Consider the following 15,938-nt stretch of genomic DNA (forward strand, 5'->3'; position numbering starts at 1 on the left):
CCCTGTGGCAGTGGATTGCCATGGGCTACTGTATGTAGCCAGCAACCAGCGTGAGCGGCCAGCAGCCACAGTGAGCAGCCATCCAGAAGCCAGTGACTGATCTGCCTCGCCCGGGAAGAGCGCAATGATGGTACCAACTTGGGCCAGTGAAGCAACATCCTCCACAATTAGACTGAAGAACAAAACGACAGCAACTTGTCTGTTCCCCTTCTCCCAATTCCCCACCACTGTTCCCATCTCCCCAATTCCCCAATAAAAATCTTTAAAAAAAGAAAGAAGTCTCAGATCTCGATTCAACATCTGGCTGTGTCACCTTAGCAAGCCACTGAATTTCTGAACCTCAGTTTCCCCACCTGTAAGAAGAACATAAAATCTACTTTATGGTTGTTGGAAAGCTGTAAGATCAGGGATACAAATGCCCCCACACAAGCCCTGTGAAAAGGTCAGTTTCCATGTTCACATTCAGTCTCCCCCCATCTGCATCCCCACCTGGTGTCCAAGCTAACCCCGATGACTCAGGTGACCTCCTCACTCCTGTCACCAGCCCCCATCCTAAAGGATCCAGCTAATGAAATTCCGTCTCCCCACCCAGGGTTCCTAACCTTCAGGGGTCATTTTCTCCTTTGGAGTCTCAAGCCACGTAATTCTGGCCATGGGCCAATCCCTTGACAATTGGTAAATGCCACTTTTAACCTTCCTGGTCTCTTTTTATCTTTGCCCAGACTGTTCCACCAGAGTTTTGTAATCTCTTTATATCTCCAGTTCCCGACACAGAGTAATTACATTTTTCCTCATGTTGAAAATCTCAATGTGATGACTTAGGCTGGTACACACACAGTGGTTAAAAAGAACCATTACCCAATCTCTTGATCTTGAAAACCAGGACAATTTGTGTTGGATAGCTGACATTTATTCCTGTCTAGAACAGGGGGCTAGAGTTCACAATTTTTGGTAATCACTCAACCCTGTGATTACAGGCAATTTGAGGGCAGCTGGCAGGAAGAAGTAGCCACCAAAGAAAAACTTTGCTAGTTTGTGAGCCGCTGCCCCCAAATCGATGGAAACGAAATGCAAGAAAGATGAAGTCATCACAGAAATGATACAAAAGCAAGAGGGAGGCTCAGGACAGTTCCCGAGTTCTCTGGTGTGCTCATCTCTGTCACCTGTGAGAGATGACCTGAGGTGACACAAAGGGAGGCAGAAAGAACAAAATACTCTAAAGTTTCTTATTACTTTTATTTTCATTGTGAAAATGCTTTCGAAAGACCAAAGGCTTTCCAGAAAACATTCTGTTGTAGCCATGTTTAAACTGTTCAAACCCAAGCCCAAGCCCCGTCCCAAGTGAAGGGACAGTGCCAGCAGCTTTCTTGATCCCAGGGACCCTGCCCCCTATTTTGACCGGGAATGAACGCCTAACCCAGGAAGAACAAGTCCGTGTGCCTGGAACTACGACCAACGATGAGGGCGACTTCGCTGGACACTAGGGCCTCACACTGCCAAGGGTTGGCACCAACACTCCACCATAGCATGCCAAGGATGTGAGGAAGCAGAAATCAAGACCAACACAGAGGAAGCCAGGCTGCAAAGAGGAGACTAGAACAGATTCCCAGAGAAAGGCAGGGATGAGCGTCTATGTGGCCACAGAGGGACAGAGGGGGCAGCTCCAACCACCATGGACACGAGATGTGCTTCGTTGCTCCTTGCCACTGGTCCGTGGGACTGACTATTCTGTCCTAGGGACAAGCACTCTTTTACTTAAGGCCCACTGGGGTGGCTTTCTTTTCCTTGCAACCAAATATGTCCTGACTATGACACTCTCCTTTAAACGAAAACTAAATAAATTCCACCAGGAGATCCCTCTTCTAATCTATTTCAACTGACAGCAGCTACTTTTGTCTGATTTATTACCTCTGCAAGCCCTTCCTTCTGGAAAGGGGAGGGGCTGCGATCTCTTTTAAAGCTGGACTGATTTTACAATGTCAGGGCCAGTATGTGCAGCTGATATTACAGCGCCCTACAGGATGCATCTAAACTAGTTTGGTCAGCTTATCCATTCCCTGAAAGCAGGGGAGCCACCACATCAGCAACTCCGTCGCCAAGGCAACTGCTTACTTTCCATATCAACTGCAAACTCGTTGCTATGGAGACGAATATACAAGAAAAATTCCTCTCCAGCCAGGGACCAGATGGCAAGGAACTCACAGAAGTCATGGGTTAGGGGGCTTTGCTAAATGAGATGTTTACTGGAGTGCATTTCTCTCATCATATCGTAGATGCGGCTGGCCCTGAGCACATTGAGAAGTTACACCCTCATTACAAAAAGCAAAGGTTTGTTCTCTACTGCCTGCAAACCTACAGTAACGACAGGTAAGTTATTTTTTAAATAAGTCTGAATTTCTTCCTCTTTTGCTTTTATTTGCTACACTGAATATACCCCAAAATGAATTCTCTAATCAAACACGAATGGAAATATAATCTCCGATAAGAACTGAAATAGAGGTTGGATTTCACCTCCTTTCTGATGGAGAAGTGATCCAGAAATCCTCTTTAGTGTCTACCAAATAAACACCAATGCGTCCCAGATTCATAGCTCTACTCCAACTTCTCTATTGAGCTTGAAACTTACATATCAAACTTCCAACTTGACGACTCCACTTAGATGTTCAAAAGCAATCTCAAATTTAACATGGTCACAACAGAATTTTTGCTCTGACCTCCATCCCACCTCCCAACCCACATCTGCAACACGCGTTTTCGCAAACCCCAGTCTTGGTCTAAACCAATGTCATTCCCATGATCTCTACTCCGCACCACTGGAACAAGCCCCAAATAGATGTTTGCCCCTGATGTCCCTTTAAACATTTCATGGTCCTCTCTTTAATACACTTCCTCCAGGGCTCCTTTCTGGTCCTTGGACGTTTCAAGCTGTGTCTTCCCCTTACCTACTCCCTGCCCCATGGATAGTTTAGGAGAACAGCCAAGGAACTGTCACAAGTCACCAACATATCCCCAGCACACAAAACAGTGCCTGGCAGTCCACAACGATGTGTGTCATGAATGAACCACTGCTGAAAAGTCTTTTAAAATGACTGAGCTACTCCTTTTTGTAAGTGCAGTGTCTGATTTTTACTTTGCAAACTAAGGCTTCTGCAGGGTCTCACTTTACATGACTGCACCTATGGAAGATTCTGGAAGGAACTTGGCATTCTGTGAGTATTCTGGGAGCACTTAGTGTGACAGCACTCCGTCTCTGCGCCATACCGCCTGTACTCTGATTCCAGCAGACTCTGGATTTTTCTCCCCTCCACAATAAGCCATGATTGAAGTCAGCACTCAAGTGACCTGGCCTATCCTTCTAAAAACAAAGCATGTACAAATGTTCTGCTAGCTGAGTGTTTTCTGTCTAATGACATTAGTTAAATCACTCACTGGCCCTGTCCCTAGAGGAGGACAGTCATAGCCTTCCGTAAGGCACTTCACAGAGCTCCAGTAAACGGAAGGCAACACTGAACTTGACCCCACCGGGCCCTGAGGGAAACCTCACACACCCTGTGTGAAGAAAGGAAGAGATAGAAGGGTAATTGGGGAGCATGAGAAGCAGCACAGTCACTGCCTGTCTTTACTGCTCTCCTGCTGAGTTCACAAGCAAAGGTACTCAAACAAGCAGATGCATGCACGCGCACGCGTGCGCGCGCGCGCGCGCACACACACACACACACACACACACACACACACACACGCACACACACACTGATACAAACACACACCCAAAGACTTAATTCTGTTCTTGGAACTGTGGAAACTCATACAGCAAACCACCAAGTTATTATTAAAAGAACAACTTTACTCTCTATCGTCAACCATATATTTCCTTGCTTTTTTTCCTATCATACTTGGGGCATACCTCTATCAAGCTATTGCTTTTGAAGATATTAAATGCAACATAACCAGAATATCTTGAAGCAAAACCTTAACTGGAATGTTTTAATAAAAAAAAAAAAATGGGTCAGCATCTCTGCTTTAGTTAAGTTACTAGGGCAATTTAAAGTTTTCCCCTTAGCATCTTAACTCCTCCACCAACTCCTCATACTTACTTACATAACCTCCCCAACTACCCATCTCTCTCCTTCCTTTTCCTGATACTGTTCTAACACATCCCTTGGGTCCAGCAACATTCGCCACCTAAGCATCTAGACCTCTGCGGCAGAAAATCCTATGCTTGCTTAGTAACAAAACCAATGTTTTATTTGGGATTGCAAGAGGCCCAGTTAAAAGACTACATTTCCCAGACTTCCTTGCAGCTAAGAGGCATCATGTGAGCAAGCTCTAACCAATGAGATGAAAGCACAGTGTGGGGTTTCTGGAAAAGCTCCTTAAAATTGCTAACTCAATGGAACCCCCTTTTGTCTTTGCCTGCATACCCCTTCCTGCTTCCTAAAATGAGAACAAGCTGGCTGATGCCATCTTGGACCATGAGAAGACTGAAAACAGAAACTAACAATGTACTAAGAACAGTTGAGCAAAAAGACAGATGAGACGTAGTGGGTTTCTATCCAGTTCCTCAAGACTTAAATTACGTGACAGAGCAGCACACTTCTATGTTTAATTCACTGTTATTTGGATTTTCTACAATAATCAAACCTCATCCTAATTAACCTGTTCTTGGTGTTCTCAAGCTCACTCCCACAGCAGAAAGATGCTTTGCTAACAAGTTATTCAAGTGCTCCTCCATAAGGGATATTCAAGATCCAAAACCTGCCATTACCTTGCCAAAGCTTAAGAGCATTTCTTACGACCAAGGGCTCCATGGCAGAGTATGTATAATAATCCAAATAACCCATCACTATTTGTGAAAGAAGCAAAACCCATGACTTTAATAGGAGGTCAGTGTGCCAACTTCCTATATTTACTGCAGAGAATTATCCTGCAGCTAAAGTGATTTCAAAGGGGAATCCCAAAGCCTCTTCATCTCTACAGGGAGGGGTTCCGAGAACAATTTCTTGCTGGTTGGATAACCAGGCAGTACGTCAATGAAGAAGCATCTCATAGACCTACCGAGGTACCACAAAGCCCTACCAGAGAGAATACAACATTTTCCGAACAGTTAAAGTGGAGAGATACTGGATAGATGCACCAATGGGGCCCCGTATCAGGTCCAGAGGAACCAAGCTTTCCAGGAGACCTGGACAGATCCTCATCAAGGTCAAGAGCAGGGAAGTCCCTGCGGGGACTGGAAAAGCAGCATATCCTTGAAATGGAAGGGCCAGAGAAGCAATGATGTGAAGAATAGGAAATAGACAAATGAAAAGGGAGAGAACGCTGAGAGAAGAGCTTCTCCTGGTTCAGTTCCACTAGCTACAGAGAAACTGTGGGGAGGGCTCACTGGACCACCAATGCTTTCTAGGCTGTGGACAAAAGATTCCATTGTGTATCCTTTTCCACATGGTATAAAGTTAAGTAGAGTAGGTATTGGCCCTAGCATGTACTTTAAAAAGTTTGTTGAGTGATTGAGCAGACAAACAATGAGCAGTTGGCAAGACCAAGACAACAGAAATGTCCCTGCAGCCAAGGTTTCTAACATCTGGGAGAATCAGGAAGGAGTAGTGTCTGGAAGAAAGGAAGTAGTGTCTAGCAAATGGATCAGTGGGGGAGCATGGCCAATGGGGGTACACAGGATTCTCAGGATGACAGAGGATGGTGGTATGAAGTGCTTCCTACCCCAGGGCCTGAGACATGGGGTATGTTTATTTCTGGCCCCTCAGAGACCCTGGTAAAGTCTCAACCTTCTGAGGCAACGTGGTCTATAGCACAGACAATAGAAAGTTAGGCAGTGGGCGCTGGGAGGAGGAGGCTATGTTCCCACAACTGTGGGGGGCAGCCCCAGCTCAGGCAGGAAGAGCATCGTCACTTGCCCCAGAGCCCACAGAAGACTTAAACGCCTCATCACATTTTTGCATGTCCCATCACCCAACATCACCCTCGTTTTTAGGACCAGACCACAGTCTTTCAAACAGCATTATTTATCCAAACAACAAAATAAGTCTTATCTTCTTACAAACATGACTATCAATTAAACGGATATGTCGACTAGCGTCACGGGAAAGGGAAATGCTCTTGATCCTGTGATTATACCGGCAAGGGGAGGAAATCGGAGGTAACTGTACGTACGGGGGTGCTGCCACGTAAAAGGTGCGACCTCCTTTTTCCAGACTGCCGTTGAAAAAGAATCTCATCCACCAGGATGGAAAAGTGCACATCAACGGGGCTGAGCACTGGAGGGAGAACTTGTATAAACAGTGTGTACGCAGGGAGAACGGGCTCTGAACTTGGGCCAGATCACAGCGGAGGGGCCTGGGAGGCAGGAGGCCTGGGACAGAGCCTGGAAACAGGAAGCAGAGAGGGCAGTGATACGCTTCATGCGAATGTGACACCTTTCTATTTGCTGACAAAGGCAGAATTTGGCCCCTATTGCAAGAGCATAAAAACATTCTCTGTATTGCCCTTCCTCTATCCTGCACCCCCAGACTGGACTCTGGGTTTCTTTGGGTTATTTTAGTCCCCTGTAACTCATGTTCATAGAATAGTTTGAGGAAGCACATACAGACCATCTACAAAAGCCTCTATGCTGAAAAAGGTGTCATCAGGCACCAGGGTTCATTTAAGCACCGAGCCCTATAGAATTGGAGAGAATTAGCGGTAATTCCTGTTCTGCTACTTACCAGCTGTGTGACCTCCAGCAAGTGACAACCACTCTGAGCTTACCTCATCATCTATTTTAAGAAGGAAAATAGGAGCTACCTTATAGGATTGGAGGGAGGAAGCAATGGGATACTACATACAAAAAGCACACGGAGGGTGTTCCATGTTAAGTCCACTATTGGTATTACAAAATACTGGCAGTTCCTCACCCTTCAGGGGGTCAGAGGTTCCACGAAGAACCTAAAAACTAATCAAACAAAATCCTGGAATCCTCTAGGAAAATGAAATATGCATAGTCACATGACCTGTGGTCAATAATTTCAGGCTGTCTGCAGAGCCTCTGACACCCAAAGACCCCTGTTAAGAAGCCCTACAAAGCAACTACAAAGCCCTGCTTCTATATAGGAGAAAACTGAGGTCCAAGACAGCCACGTGCCACCAGCATCAAAACTAGAGCCAGGTATCCTGGCTTCCAATAGAGTTCACTTTCAAACAAGACAAGTTGCCTATATTTGTAACCTAAAATAGCATTTAAAGCACTCAGCTCTGGGTATAATAAAAATACTTTCGCACAGTGTTTCCTTTATACACCCTCTTATGACAACAATTTGTTTTGTGTTAAAGGGGCAAGTGGGGAAGTTGAGAAGTACAGAAATAGAAACACACCTGAACATTATGCCGTCAATTAAAAAAAAAACACTGCACTTTATTTCTCATTTATAAGTACTCAGAGAGGTTAGTACTTGCGAATCTCACAGTCCTAACCAAGGTCTGTATTTAAGAGGTATAAAACTCAATCCCTGGGCCGGCCGAGTGGCGCGATGGTTAAGAACTCGCTTGGGATGCCAGAGGGCCCCGGTTCGGATCCCACATATGAGGGCCGGTGACGCTGCCCTCCGCGGCTAGGATGCTGGGCGGCAGCTCGGCCTGGAGCTGGGCTGCCATGAGTCGCCGGCGACGGCGTGGGCTGCAGTCCCTGTGGCAGTGGATTGCCATGGGCTACCGTGTGTGGCCAGCAGCCAGCGTGAGCGGCCAGCAGCCGCAGTGAGCAGCCATCCAGAAGCCGGCGACTGATCTGCCTCGCCAGAGAAGAGCGCAATGATGGTGCCAACTTGGGCCAGTGAAGCGACGTCCTCCACAACTGGATTGAGGAACAAGACGACAGCGACTTGTCTGTTCCCCTTTCCCCAATTCCCCAGCACTGTTCCCATCCCCCCAATTCCCCAATAAAAATCTTTAAAAAAAAAACTCAATCCCTGACTTTGAAACTCTATCTTAATTGATTCGGGCAAAGGTCCTCACTAGATGAAACCATGAGATGAAAGGCTGATGGGGAATTCTGCAGAGGAGGGAGCACCGACCCCATGAGAACCCACAGCTCAAGCTCAGCATGCCCAGGAGAGGGTCACCCAGGCTTCCTGATGTGAGAACACACAAGACTTCTCAATATTCCTGGGGATAAAAAAGCCAAAATGTGATCTAGCCTTTAGCGCTTACTTGCATTTCACAGAAAATACAGGGGACAGAGGAACAAGCTAGATGAAACCCCGGATGATATACACAGGATGTGGGGCATTCCAAAGCCCAAAGGATGGGTCTCCTTAACAAGGAAGGGCACGAAAAAGGGATTGCTGGGGATGAAAACTGACTAAAGAAACATTAACAGTCAACTGCAACTTGTCAACAGTGTTTGGATCCTAATTCAAACAAACATTTTGTAAACCATCGAGGAGATCTGAATCTAGACCCGGGATTAGGTAACACCAAAGAGCTGGTCATTTTGTTAGGGGGTGACGCTGGTGTTGTGATTAGGTAAGAAAAGGTCAATTATTCTTACACACACCAAAATATGTCGGGGTAAAATGTCATGAGGTCTAGGATTTGCTTCAAAATACTTAAGCAACAAAAAAGAACGAAGTAAGTGAGGGAAACCCTTAATTCACTACAGAATCTGGAGGTGAGCAGCGGTGGTGATGGGTCTGTGGATTCATCATATTGTTATCTCTACTGTGTATGTTTGAAATTTTCCATGATTAAAAAATAAAAACAAAACTCTAAACTTGAGAGACAGAGAGAGAAAGGGAGAGAGAACACGGAAGCAAAACCATCTATTCTCCCCTGATTTACTCATTCATGAGAACATGTTCTTGATGAAATCTTAAGCACTGGAAAGAACTCAAAGGCATCTAGTTCGGGGATTCTCAAATCTGGCTGCAAGTGAGAAACACCTCCGAAGCTTATCAGGACACTGAATTTCCCCAACCCATCTCAAACCGTCTGAATCAGAATCTCCAGGGAGGGGCCCAGAATCAGTCATTGTTTTTAAATGCTACAGGTGATTCTGATGCAATCTAGTACGTTCCAGGGCCAACATCCCAGCCAAAGAGTCCAGCAGGGTATGTGTTCCAACCCCTCAGAGACAAGGATCACACGGAATTCCATGTTCTCACAGTTATGTCAAGTTTAAAACTGTGTTCTACACTTTTAAAAGAGAAAAAAAGAACGTGGGATGGCTAACTCTGTGAATACAACTTGCAAGGCTCCAGTTTCCATCAAACATGCTTCCCACCAATATTCAGGTGCACTTATTTAGTCATTGTATTGCAGCCGAACCCCAGTGTGGGAGCTACCGCAAAGTACAATCCTCTGGGAGAAAAAACAAGGTCACCTGTAGAGCTGAAGGAGGTTTCGCTGGGCAAAGTGTCAGGGGGAATGCCTTCCCCTTTACTAAGCCAGCCACTGTAGAAAACCCCAAGTGAATGGGCCAGCGCCCTGGAAGTCCCTGTTGAGTCCCTGGGAGTCTAGAGTTGACGCCTCTCAGAACAGCCACCTACTGGCCCCTGGGCAGCCCAAGAGAAGGGGAGAAAAGGGGAGAAACTCACGCGCCTTGCTTTGTTCTCACAGCATCACAAACCCTGGGAACAAACTCTCAACCACAAAACTGACTAGTATTTCATCAGAAACATGTTAACACAGGTCAGCACGGCTAGGAAGCCAGAAATCAACATTTCATGAGATTCACAATCTTAAATCCTTAAAACCATTCCCTTTCAACCGGCAATATCTGCATCTATTCCAAATGACAACTGTCATCCCTAGAAAATATGACTGGGGGGCAGGGGGTGCATGGGCGAGAGACAGTTCTCCCTGACACGCCACCCAACACCCACTTGCCATTCCCAGGGCTGGTAAACATCCCTCTCCGTCCGTCGCTGTGCACTGTTTTGGAGTTGCTCATTTAACCTTTCAGAGTGTGCATTTGCTCAACCACTTTGATGGGCACCAGCATGACGGCACACACGGAGATGCAGGCACGCGGCGACGTGCACCGTCTGAGAGTCCTGCTCCTTGCTTTATCAGTGACATGCAGCTTTGGGGGACCCGAACAGCACTTTCTTCTCCACATTCTAACCCCGGAATCGCCTCCTACAATGTTCCCTTTCTTGCCTCGAGGGTCCACCTGTACAGGAGCTTTTAACGCCACAGATGTGGCTCTTTACAGGGGAGAAGAGAATTTTTCTCTCAACTTCAAAGAATGAGCTTAAACCACTCAACAGAGCCAAGCCCATTTGTCCATTCTGAGATGTGGAGGGAAGGAGGGAAAGACATGGACACGTGGGGACAGCGGCAGCACCTTACAATTGTCACAGTTATATAAAAACAGAACCTGGGGAAGAAGGGCCCAGAACAGGTGAATATTCACACGTGGCCCCTGGATCCAGGCATCACCAGCGATCGAAGGCAAAGGTCCTAAGTGTCCTATCTGTCTACTTCCCAGGCAATAGCCCTCCTCAAACCCTGCATGATGCCCACTCCCCATCTTGAACATGAACTCTGGGTACACAACATTTGCAGTCAAGCACGCCCAGTTACAGGAAGGAGAAATATGACTTCACCACTTTCTTATTCGTATTCTTCCATGCCCACGACAAGAACTTTCTCAGTCTCAAGATTCTACTGCAAATAGAAACAGGCTTCTGGAGAGAAGAAATTAAAGGCCCCAACCCTGCAGAGCTGCTGACCCCACCCAATAGTGATCCTGAACCCGAACCTGAACTTCAAAAAGGGTGAAAGCAGACCATCAGCTGCACACTGCAACATGATTAACACAGAAAACCAAGCTGGAAAACAGTCACACGAAAACTCGGTGGAGAAAACATTTTCCAGCAATTTATTTTAACTGTGGCTACATTACCTTTCAGAACTCCAAGTCAGATCCCAATTTTGTTTTCCAGCTCTAACGGTCGACCCAATTTCTATTGTACCTATTATATTCCTTACAAGAAAGGTAAGGCAAATTATTAAAACCATCTCCCTTTAGAGGACCATGAAGCTCGAGCTAAGGCTTTAAAGTCACAAGTCAATGTTTTTTAAGTCAGTCTCTGGTGGAAACTTTACCGTGAGCCAATTTTTCAAAGTCAGGGAGTTCCAAAGTTGCCAAACACTTAGGTAGATACCTGATTTTGAGTCACCTGGGCAATTCCTGTCTGTCTTTGTTCAGTCTTAGGAGTAAATAAGTATGCTCCAGTTGTCTCCCAACGTCCACTCCTGTCCATTTATTCCAGAATCCCAGAGGTGGTGCCTTTCCCCAAGTTAACTTGCAAAAAGAATTGCCATTTTCCTCTAGTCCTTTATGGCAATTTTTCTCAAATACACACAGACACACCCCTCATGGTTAAGGGCTGCCCCTTGTACTCTAAACCCAAACTGACCCAACCACAGTGAGGGAAGAACCCATCAAGGGTGCAAAACCACTGTTCTGTGATAATGGTCGGATATCACAGCGGGAAATCCTCCATCCAGCACAAATGCCAAAAAATCATATTTAATGAATATGCTTAAGAAACAGGAACCATCCAGCACAAATGCCAAAAAATCATATTTAATGAATATGCTTAAGAAACAGGAAGTTCTTTACCACTATCTACATAAATGAAAGAGAATTAAATCATCCATTTATAACTGTTGCTTCAGGGTGGGGAGTTCGCATTCCTTAACAATTTTTGAATGGAGAAAAAATTTTAATTTAAAAAAGAAAAACTGGAGTTCTATACACAGAGGCTTACCTGACTCCTCTCCTTGTCCACTTTCTTGAAACACTTATTCAATGACAAGTTATGTCTCACTGAATTTTTCCACCCAGTAGGTGCATTTGCAAAATACGGAAAATGTTCCAAGATCCAGTTGTAGATATCCTTTACCGGCAGACGCTTGGTTGGAGAATCCTCGATGGCCATAAATATGAGGCAGCTAAACGAATAAGGGGGTTTGCAGTTAGGGTTCTGCCTGGCATCGTAGGGCATGTCCGAGTGGGCGGGGGACGGGGGCGTGTCATCGTCCAGGTCCTGGACGGGGCTGACGCTCCTGAGGACCGACTCCCCAAAGCTCTTCAGCAAGTTCTTGCTCTCATGCAGCCAGTTCAGGTTGGTCAGCTCTTCATCTTCCATGGCCCCCTCTTCTAATCGGATGTCAGGCAGAGAAAAATCGAGGTCATCGTCTTCCTGAAGGGCCTTGGAGAAACCGCTGCCCCGGTAACACTGACTCAGCCCGCTGGAGACACTAATTCCTGAGCTTTCTGGCTTCTTACTGGGAGGCATGACTGGACCCATTTACGTGAAGGCTCCTGGTAAACACATTATAGAGAAAAGATGAGTTAGTGAAACCCACACTGGAAAGGCAGCTGTGCCCTCTTAATTCTTTTGCCCCCACACTCCTGCCACCTTGATGGACCCCTTACCAGCTCATGGCTCCCACGCTGAGTAACACAAACCCATAATTCCACCACACAGAGATGCACAGTAAGTAAAATCGATTCACCATGCCTACAGCACAGTGCCCTGTCACCCCCTCAATACAGTAAGACTGGAAATATTTAGAGCACCTTTAATGTGCAAATGCACATAAAAACAAAAGGAAATTTCACAATGCCTTCTTCCTGGACCTATGAAGACTCTCACTGTGACCCTGGGAAAATCAGCCTTTTCTTGCTGCCTCAGTTTATCTATAATATGTGAACAATGTACAAAGGTAAAAAAACCTTTCGAGCCTTGTAATAAACACTACATAATAAGCTCAATGCATAACCCCTATCACTTGGGGTGACAAGTCTCATTGTCTATCGTTCTCAAAAAAAAGAAAATACCTGTACGTATCAGGCCAGTTGTTTCAGATAAGTTCAGCTGTTTCCACACAAAGGCCATCACAACTGCCTCAGAATAAAACCTGTGGCCACAGTGAGCATCAATTTGGTAGTGTTTTGTTTGATTGCTTTTTTTCCCTCTGTAAGTCATGACCAAAAACTCTGCAACTTTAATTACATTTGAATTCTCTGGATTCGAACTGGAGGAAGAAGTGCATTTAATTTGATTGGGACACTACATTCTGAACAAAAAAGTAATTTCAGGCAACAACACAAATAAAAATGGGAATATGTGAGACAAGCCAGTAACTGAAATCAGAATTGCTGAAAAAAGTCAGGAACGCAAGGGGCAGCTTCAAGACAGGAAGGCAAATTCAACAAAAATTGTTATAGAATTCTCTTCTGCTTTCCCCCACCCCTTCGCTCCCCTCCACTGCCATCCCCATTTGTATCAATGACCTAGAACAGGGAGTAAAATATCTGATAAGAAAAGAAAATGAGGATGTGGCAAGAATGACCCGGCAGATACAAAGCTGTTCAACCCGATATTCAATGTAAGACAGAAAGAACGGTACAGATAATGAGAGAGGTCTCCCACTCGCCGTTTGTTGCGCTCAAACAATGCACTTGGTTTAAGAAGCGTGTCTTTTATAGTTTCCCCCGCAAGTAAGGAGATCAAGCAATCTATCTAGAAAAAAAGAATGAACACATCAAAGCAAAGGCATGGTCATCTAGGGCTTGAAACGTCCATTGACACTATGCCTAAAGTAACTGCCACTTCAGCTGGGGAAACTCTAGAATGGGATTCTAGAAAGCATAACGTGGGGCACTACACAGCCGACCAAGGGCACCCCAGAACTGTAGCACTCCTCCCCCTCCCCCCAAAGGTGGACAAACAAACAGAACCTGCTGACAGAAGGCCAGACAGGACCTCTGGAGCTGCTGTGAGATGCCCAAGTCTAAGGAAAGAAAACTGCGACGGCCATCCAAGCCCCAGAGCAGGGCAGTCTGGACACTTTATGTTCATCCACAGAGAATACTTCTTTCTGTCATGTACTAACCTGAATAGTGCATGACACATTTTTAAAAAAATAAGCTAGCATCTTTAGGGTTGGGAATTTGATAGAGACCAGCCTGATAATGCTTCTACCTTCTTTATGAACAAATCAAAGCTAGGTTTGTCTCTTTCAAAGTTTCCTCAGATCCCAATAAAAAACTGAATTTTCTGATAACCAGGAATATCCACACAGTAGAATACAAAAGAGTACTACCCAGCCACTAAAGTCAACTTTAGCTCCAAATGAAAGTTTTATGTCTCCTGAGCTTCCAAACAGGAAAATTATATCATGGCTGACAGTAAAGTAATTTAATTGCACTGTTGCTATGACAACATGCTGCTCTTTCTTTTTAATTTGCTTATTTGTCAGCAGCTTCCCAAAGGAACCAACACACTATTCTCCATGTTTTCTTTTGTTTTAAACAAACATCGCCAGCAATATGGTTTTATTAGAAAAAAAGACACTGTCAAGAACAGTGTTACAGGGTTCAGTCCCCTTGGGTCATTTGCGTGCTTTGTGTCTCTGTCCCTCACCCATACCCTCCAACTAACTGCATCCCTATAAATCCACATTTTATAGCAATAGTATCAAGAGCTGCTGATCACTACAGCTCCATTTTAAAAATCAGTTCCCAGAAACCACAGCTGAGGAGTTTTCCATTATTATACTCAAACTACATAATTCGGCAAATCTTTTTTTTCCTCGTATTTCAGAGGGGGGGGGGTCCAGATCATGTGAGTCTGCAGTTAAGCAAACATTTTTAATCTGCAGCCAAAAAGGTTGCTCCACCAGACACGCAAAGTTATTCGCTAGTGACCTCCTTACAACTTTTCAGTTTGCTATTGGTTACGTCCCCGCCCCCCATACACACCCTCTTTTTGTTTTTTTATGACTTGCTGTGTTTTGTTATCTTTTTTGCTTTTTAACGGACTAAAGGCAGCAGGAAAGCTAGTTTCTTGCCGGCTATCAGAATGTCTCCAAATAACTGACAAAGACATTACTGGCCCAGCTCTGAACAGATGTTCGATGTGAACTTTAAAAAGTTGAGAAATCCTCCCCAAGCGGAGCAGGGCAGTCGCGAGTTTTGGGGGGGGCCGGGTAACCCCCGCCCCTCTTCTCCTCGAGCGCGCGCGCGCGAGCGCGCGCGCGCGAGCGCGCGCGCGCGAGCGCGCACACACGCACGCGCTCCACTCCCTGGTACAGTACTTGTCAAAAACATTTCAAGGGGACCTGCGGGAGCGGCGATTGGCTGCGTCCAGCGTCAATCAGCGGCGTTGCCAGGCAACGGGAAAACTGCTCTTCTCTTCGTATACAGGGTAATTGGGAGCTCGCATACCTTCACTGCCGGTCAGATGTCATAAACCTTTTATTGGCCGCACCGCGGCAAGCCTTAAAAACACATCAATAAAAGCCCGCCGTCCCCCAACTTCTCCAGGGCTCAAGGAAGGTTTCAAAGAGGGCCGGGGTGAGGAGGGGTCGGGCCTCGGGGGTCTCGGGAGACGCTCGCTGCGGGTGCAGAGCCTGCAGTTTTGTGGGGGGAGGGTATCTTTGTTAGGAGCCTGTTTCCCATCTTGGGGTCTCCTCTTGATCAGCACCCCCACCCCCGGCCCGGAACGGCGGGGGATCCCGTCCTCCGTGGATAAAACCAACTCTGCTCCTGTCGGGCGTCTTTTTGGAAATCAAGGCACCGGGAAGAGCCCGCACGTCGGGGTAGGAAACTCTTCGGACCCGGCAACTTCCCCGCTCGGGGGCTCCCGCCCGTCTCCCCGCCCGGCCAGGCCCCCGCCCCGCGCCCTCCTCCTGGAGCTGCGGAGTCCCCGGACCGCGGAGCGCGGCGAGGGCGCCTCCAGGTCCGCCTCCGACGAGCGCCCCCGCCCGCCACCCAGTCCCGCTCCGGCGCCGGCGGGGAGCGCGGGGCAAACTCACCTGGCCGGAGCCGGGCGCCGGGAGGCGGGGGCGCCGCTGTCCTTCAGCGGGAGCCGACAAACTTTCGCGGGCGCCCGGCGGGCATCGCTCGGTGGCCCGGCTGCGGGCGCGCGGGC

General features: G+C 46.7%; 1 protein-coding gene and 1 long non-coding RNA gene across 8 annotated transcripts in view; one reads left to right on the top strand and one right to left on the bottom strand.

The window, feature by feature from the left end:
• The window catches only part of FOXN3 (forkhead box N3), a 383,907-nt gene that overhangs the window by 217,176 nt on the left and 150,793 nt on the right, over positions 1 to 15,938 (bottom strand). For 3 of the 6 annotated variants that reach the window (XM_019642327.1, XM_019642326.1, XM_019642322.1), the window contains exons 1-2: positions 15,823 to 15,932; positions 11,766 to 12,322 (exon numbers count right to left, since the gene is read on the bottom strand). In XM_019642327.1, the coding sequence (XP_019497872.1) occupies positions 11,766 to 12,308 (543 nt within the window). In that variant the 5' untranslated portion in view covers positions 12,309 to 12,322; positions 15,823 to 15,932. Of the gene's footprint in view, positions 1 to 11,765; positions 12,323 to 15,822; positions 15,933 to 15,938 lie in introns of those variants that run through there. The other 3 variants (XM_019642323.1, XM_019642325.1, XM_019642324.1) reach the window with 1 other exon arrangement.
• LOC109382663 (uncharacterized) overlaps positions 15,134 to 15,938 on the top strand; it is a 5,098-nt gene continuing 4,293 nt past the window's right edge. Inside the window, exon 1 of one of the 2 annotated variants that reach the window (XR_002123961.1) lies at positions 15,134 to 15,212. This is a non-coding gene — a long non-coding RNA (uncharacterized LOC109382663). Of the gene's footprint in view, positions 15,213 to 15,271; positions 15,607 to 15,938 lie in introns of those variants that run through there. The other variant, XR_002123962.1, reaches the window with a different exon arrangement.

This window comes from Hipposideros armiger, unplaced genomic scaffold (genome assembly GCF_001890085.2).
Source record: "Hipposideros armiger isolate ML-2016 unplaced genomic scaffold, ASM189008v1 scaffold_67, whole genome shotgun sequence".
Lineage (NCBI taxonomy): Eukaryota > Metazoa > Chordata > Mammalia > Chiroptera > Hipposideridae > Hipposideros > Hipposideros armiger.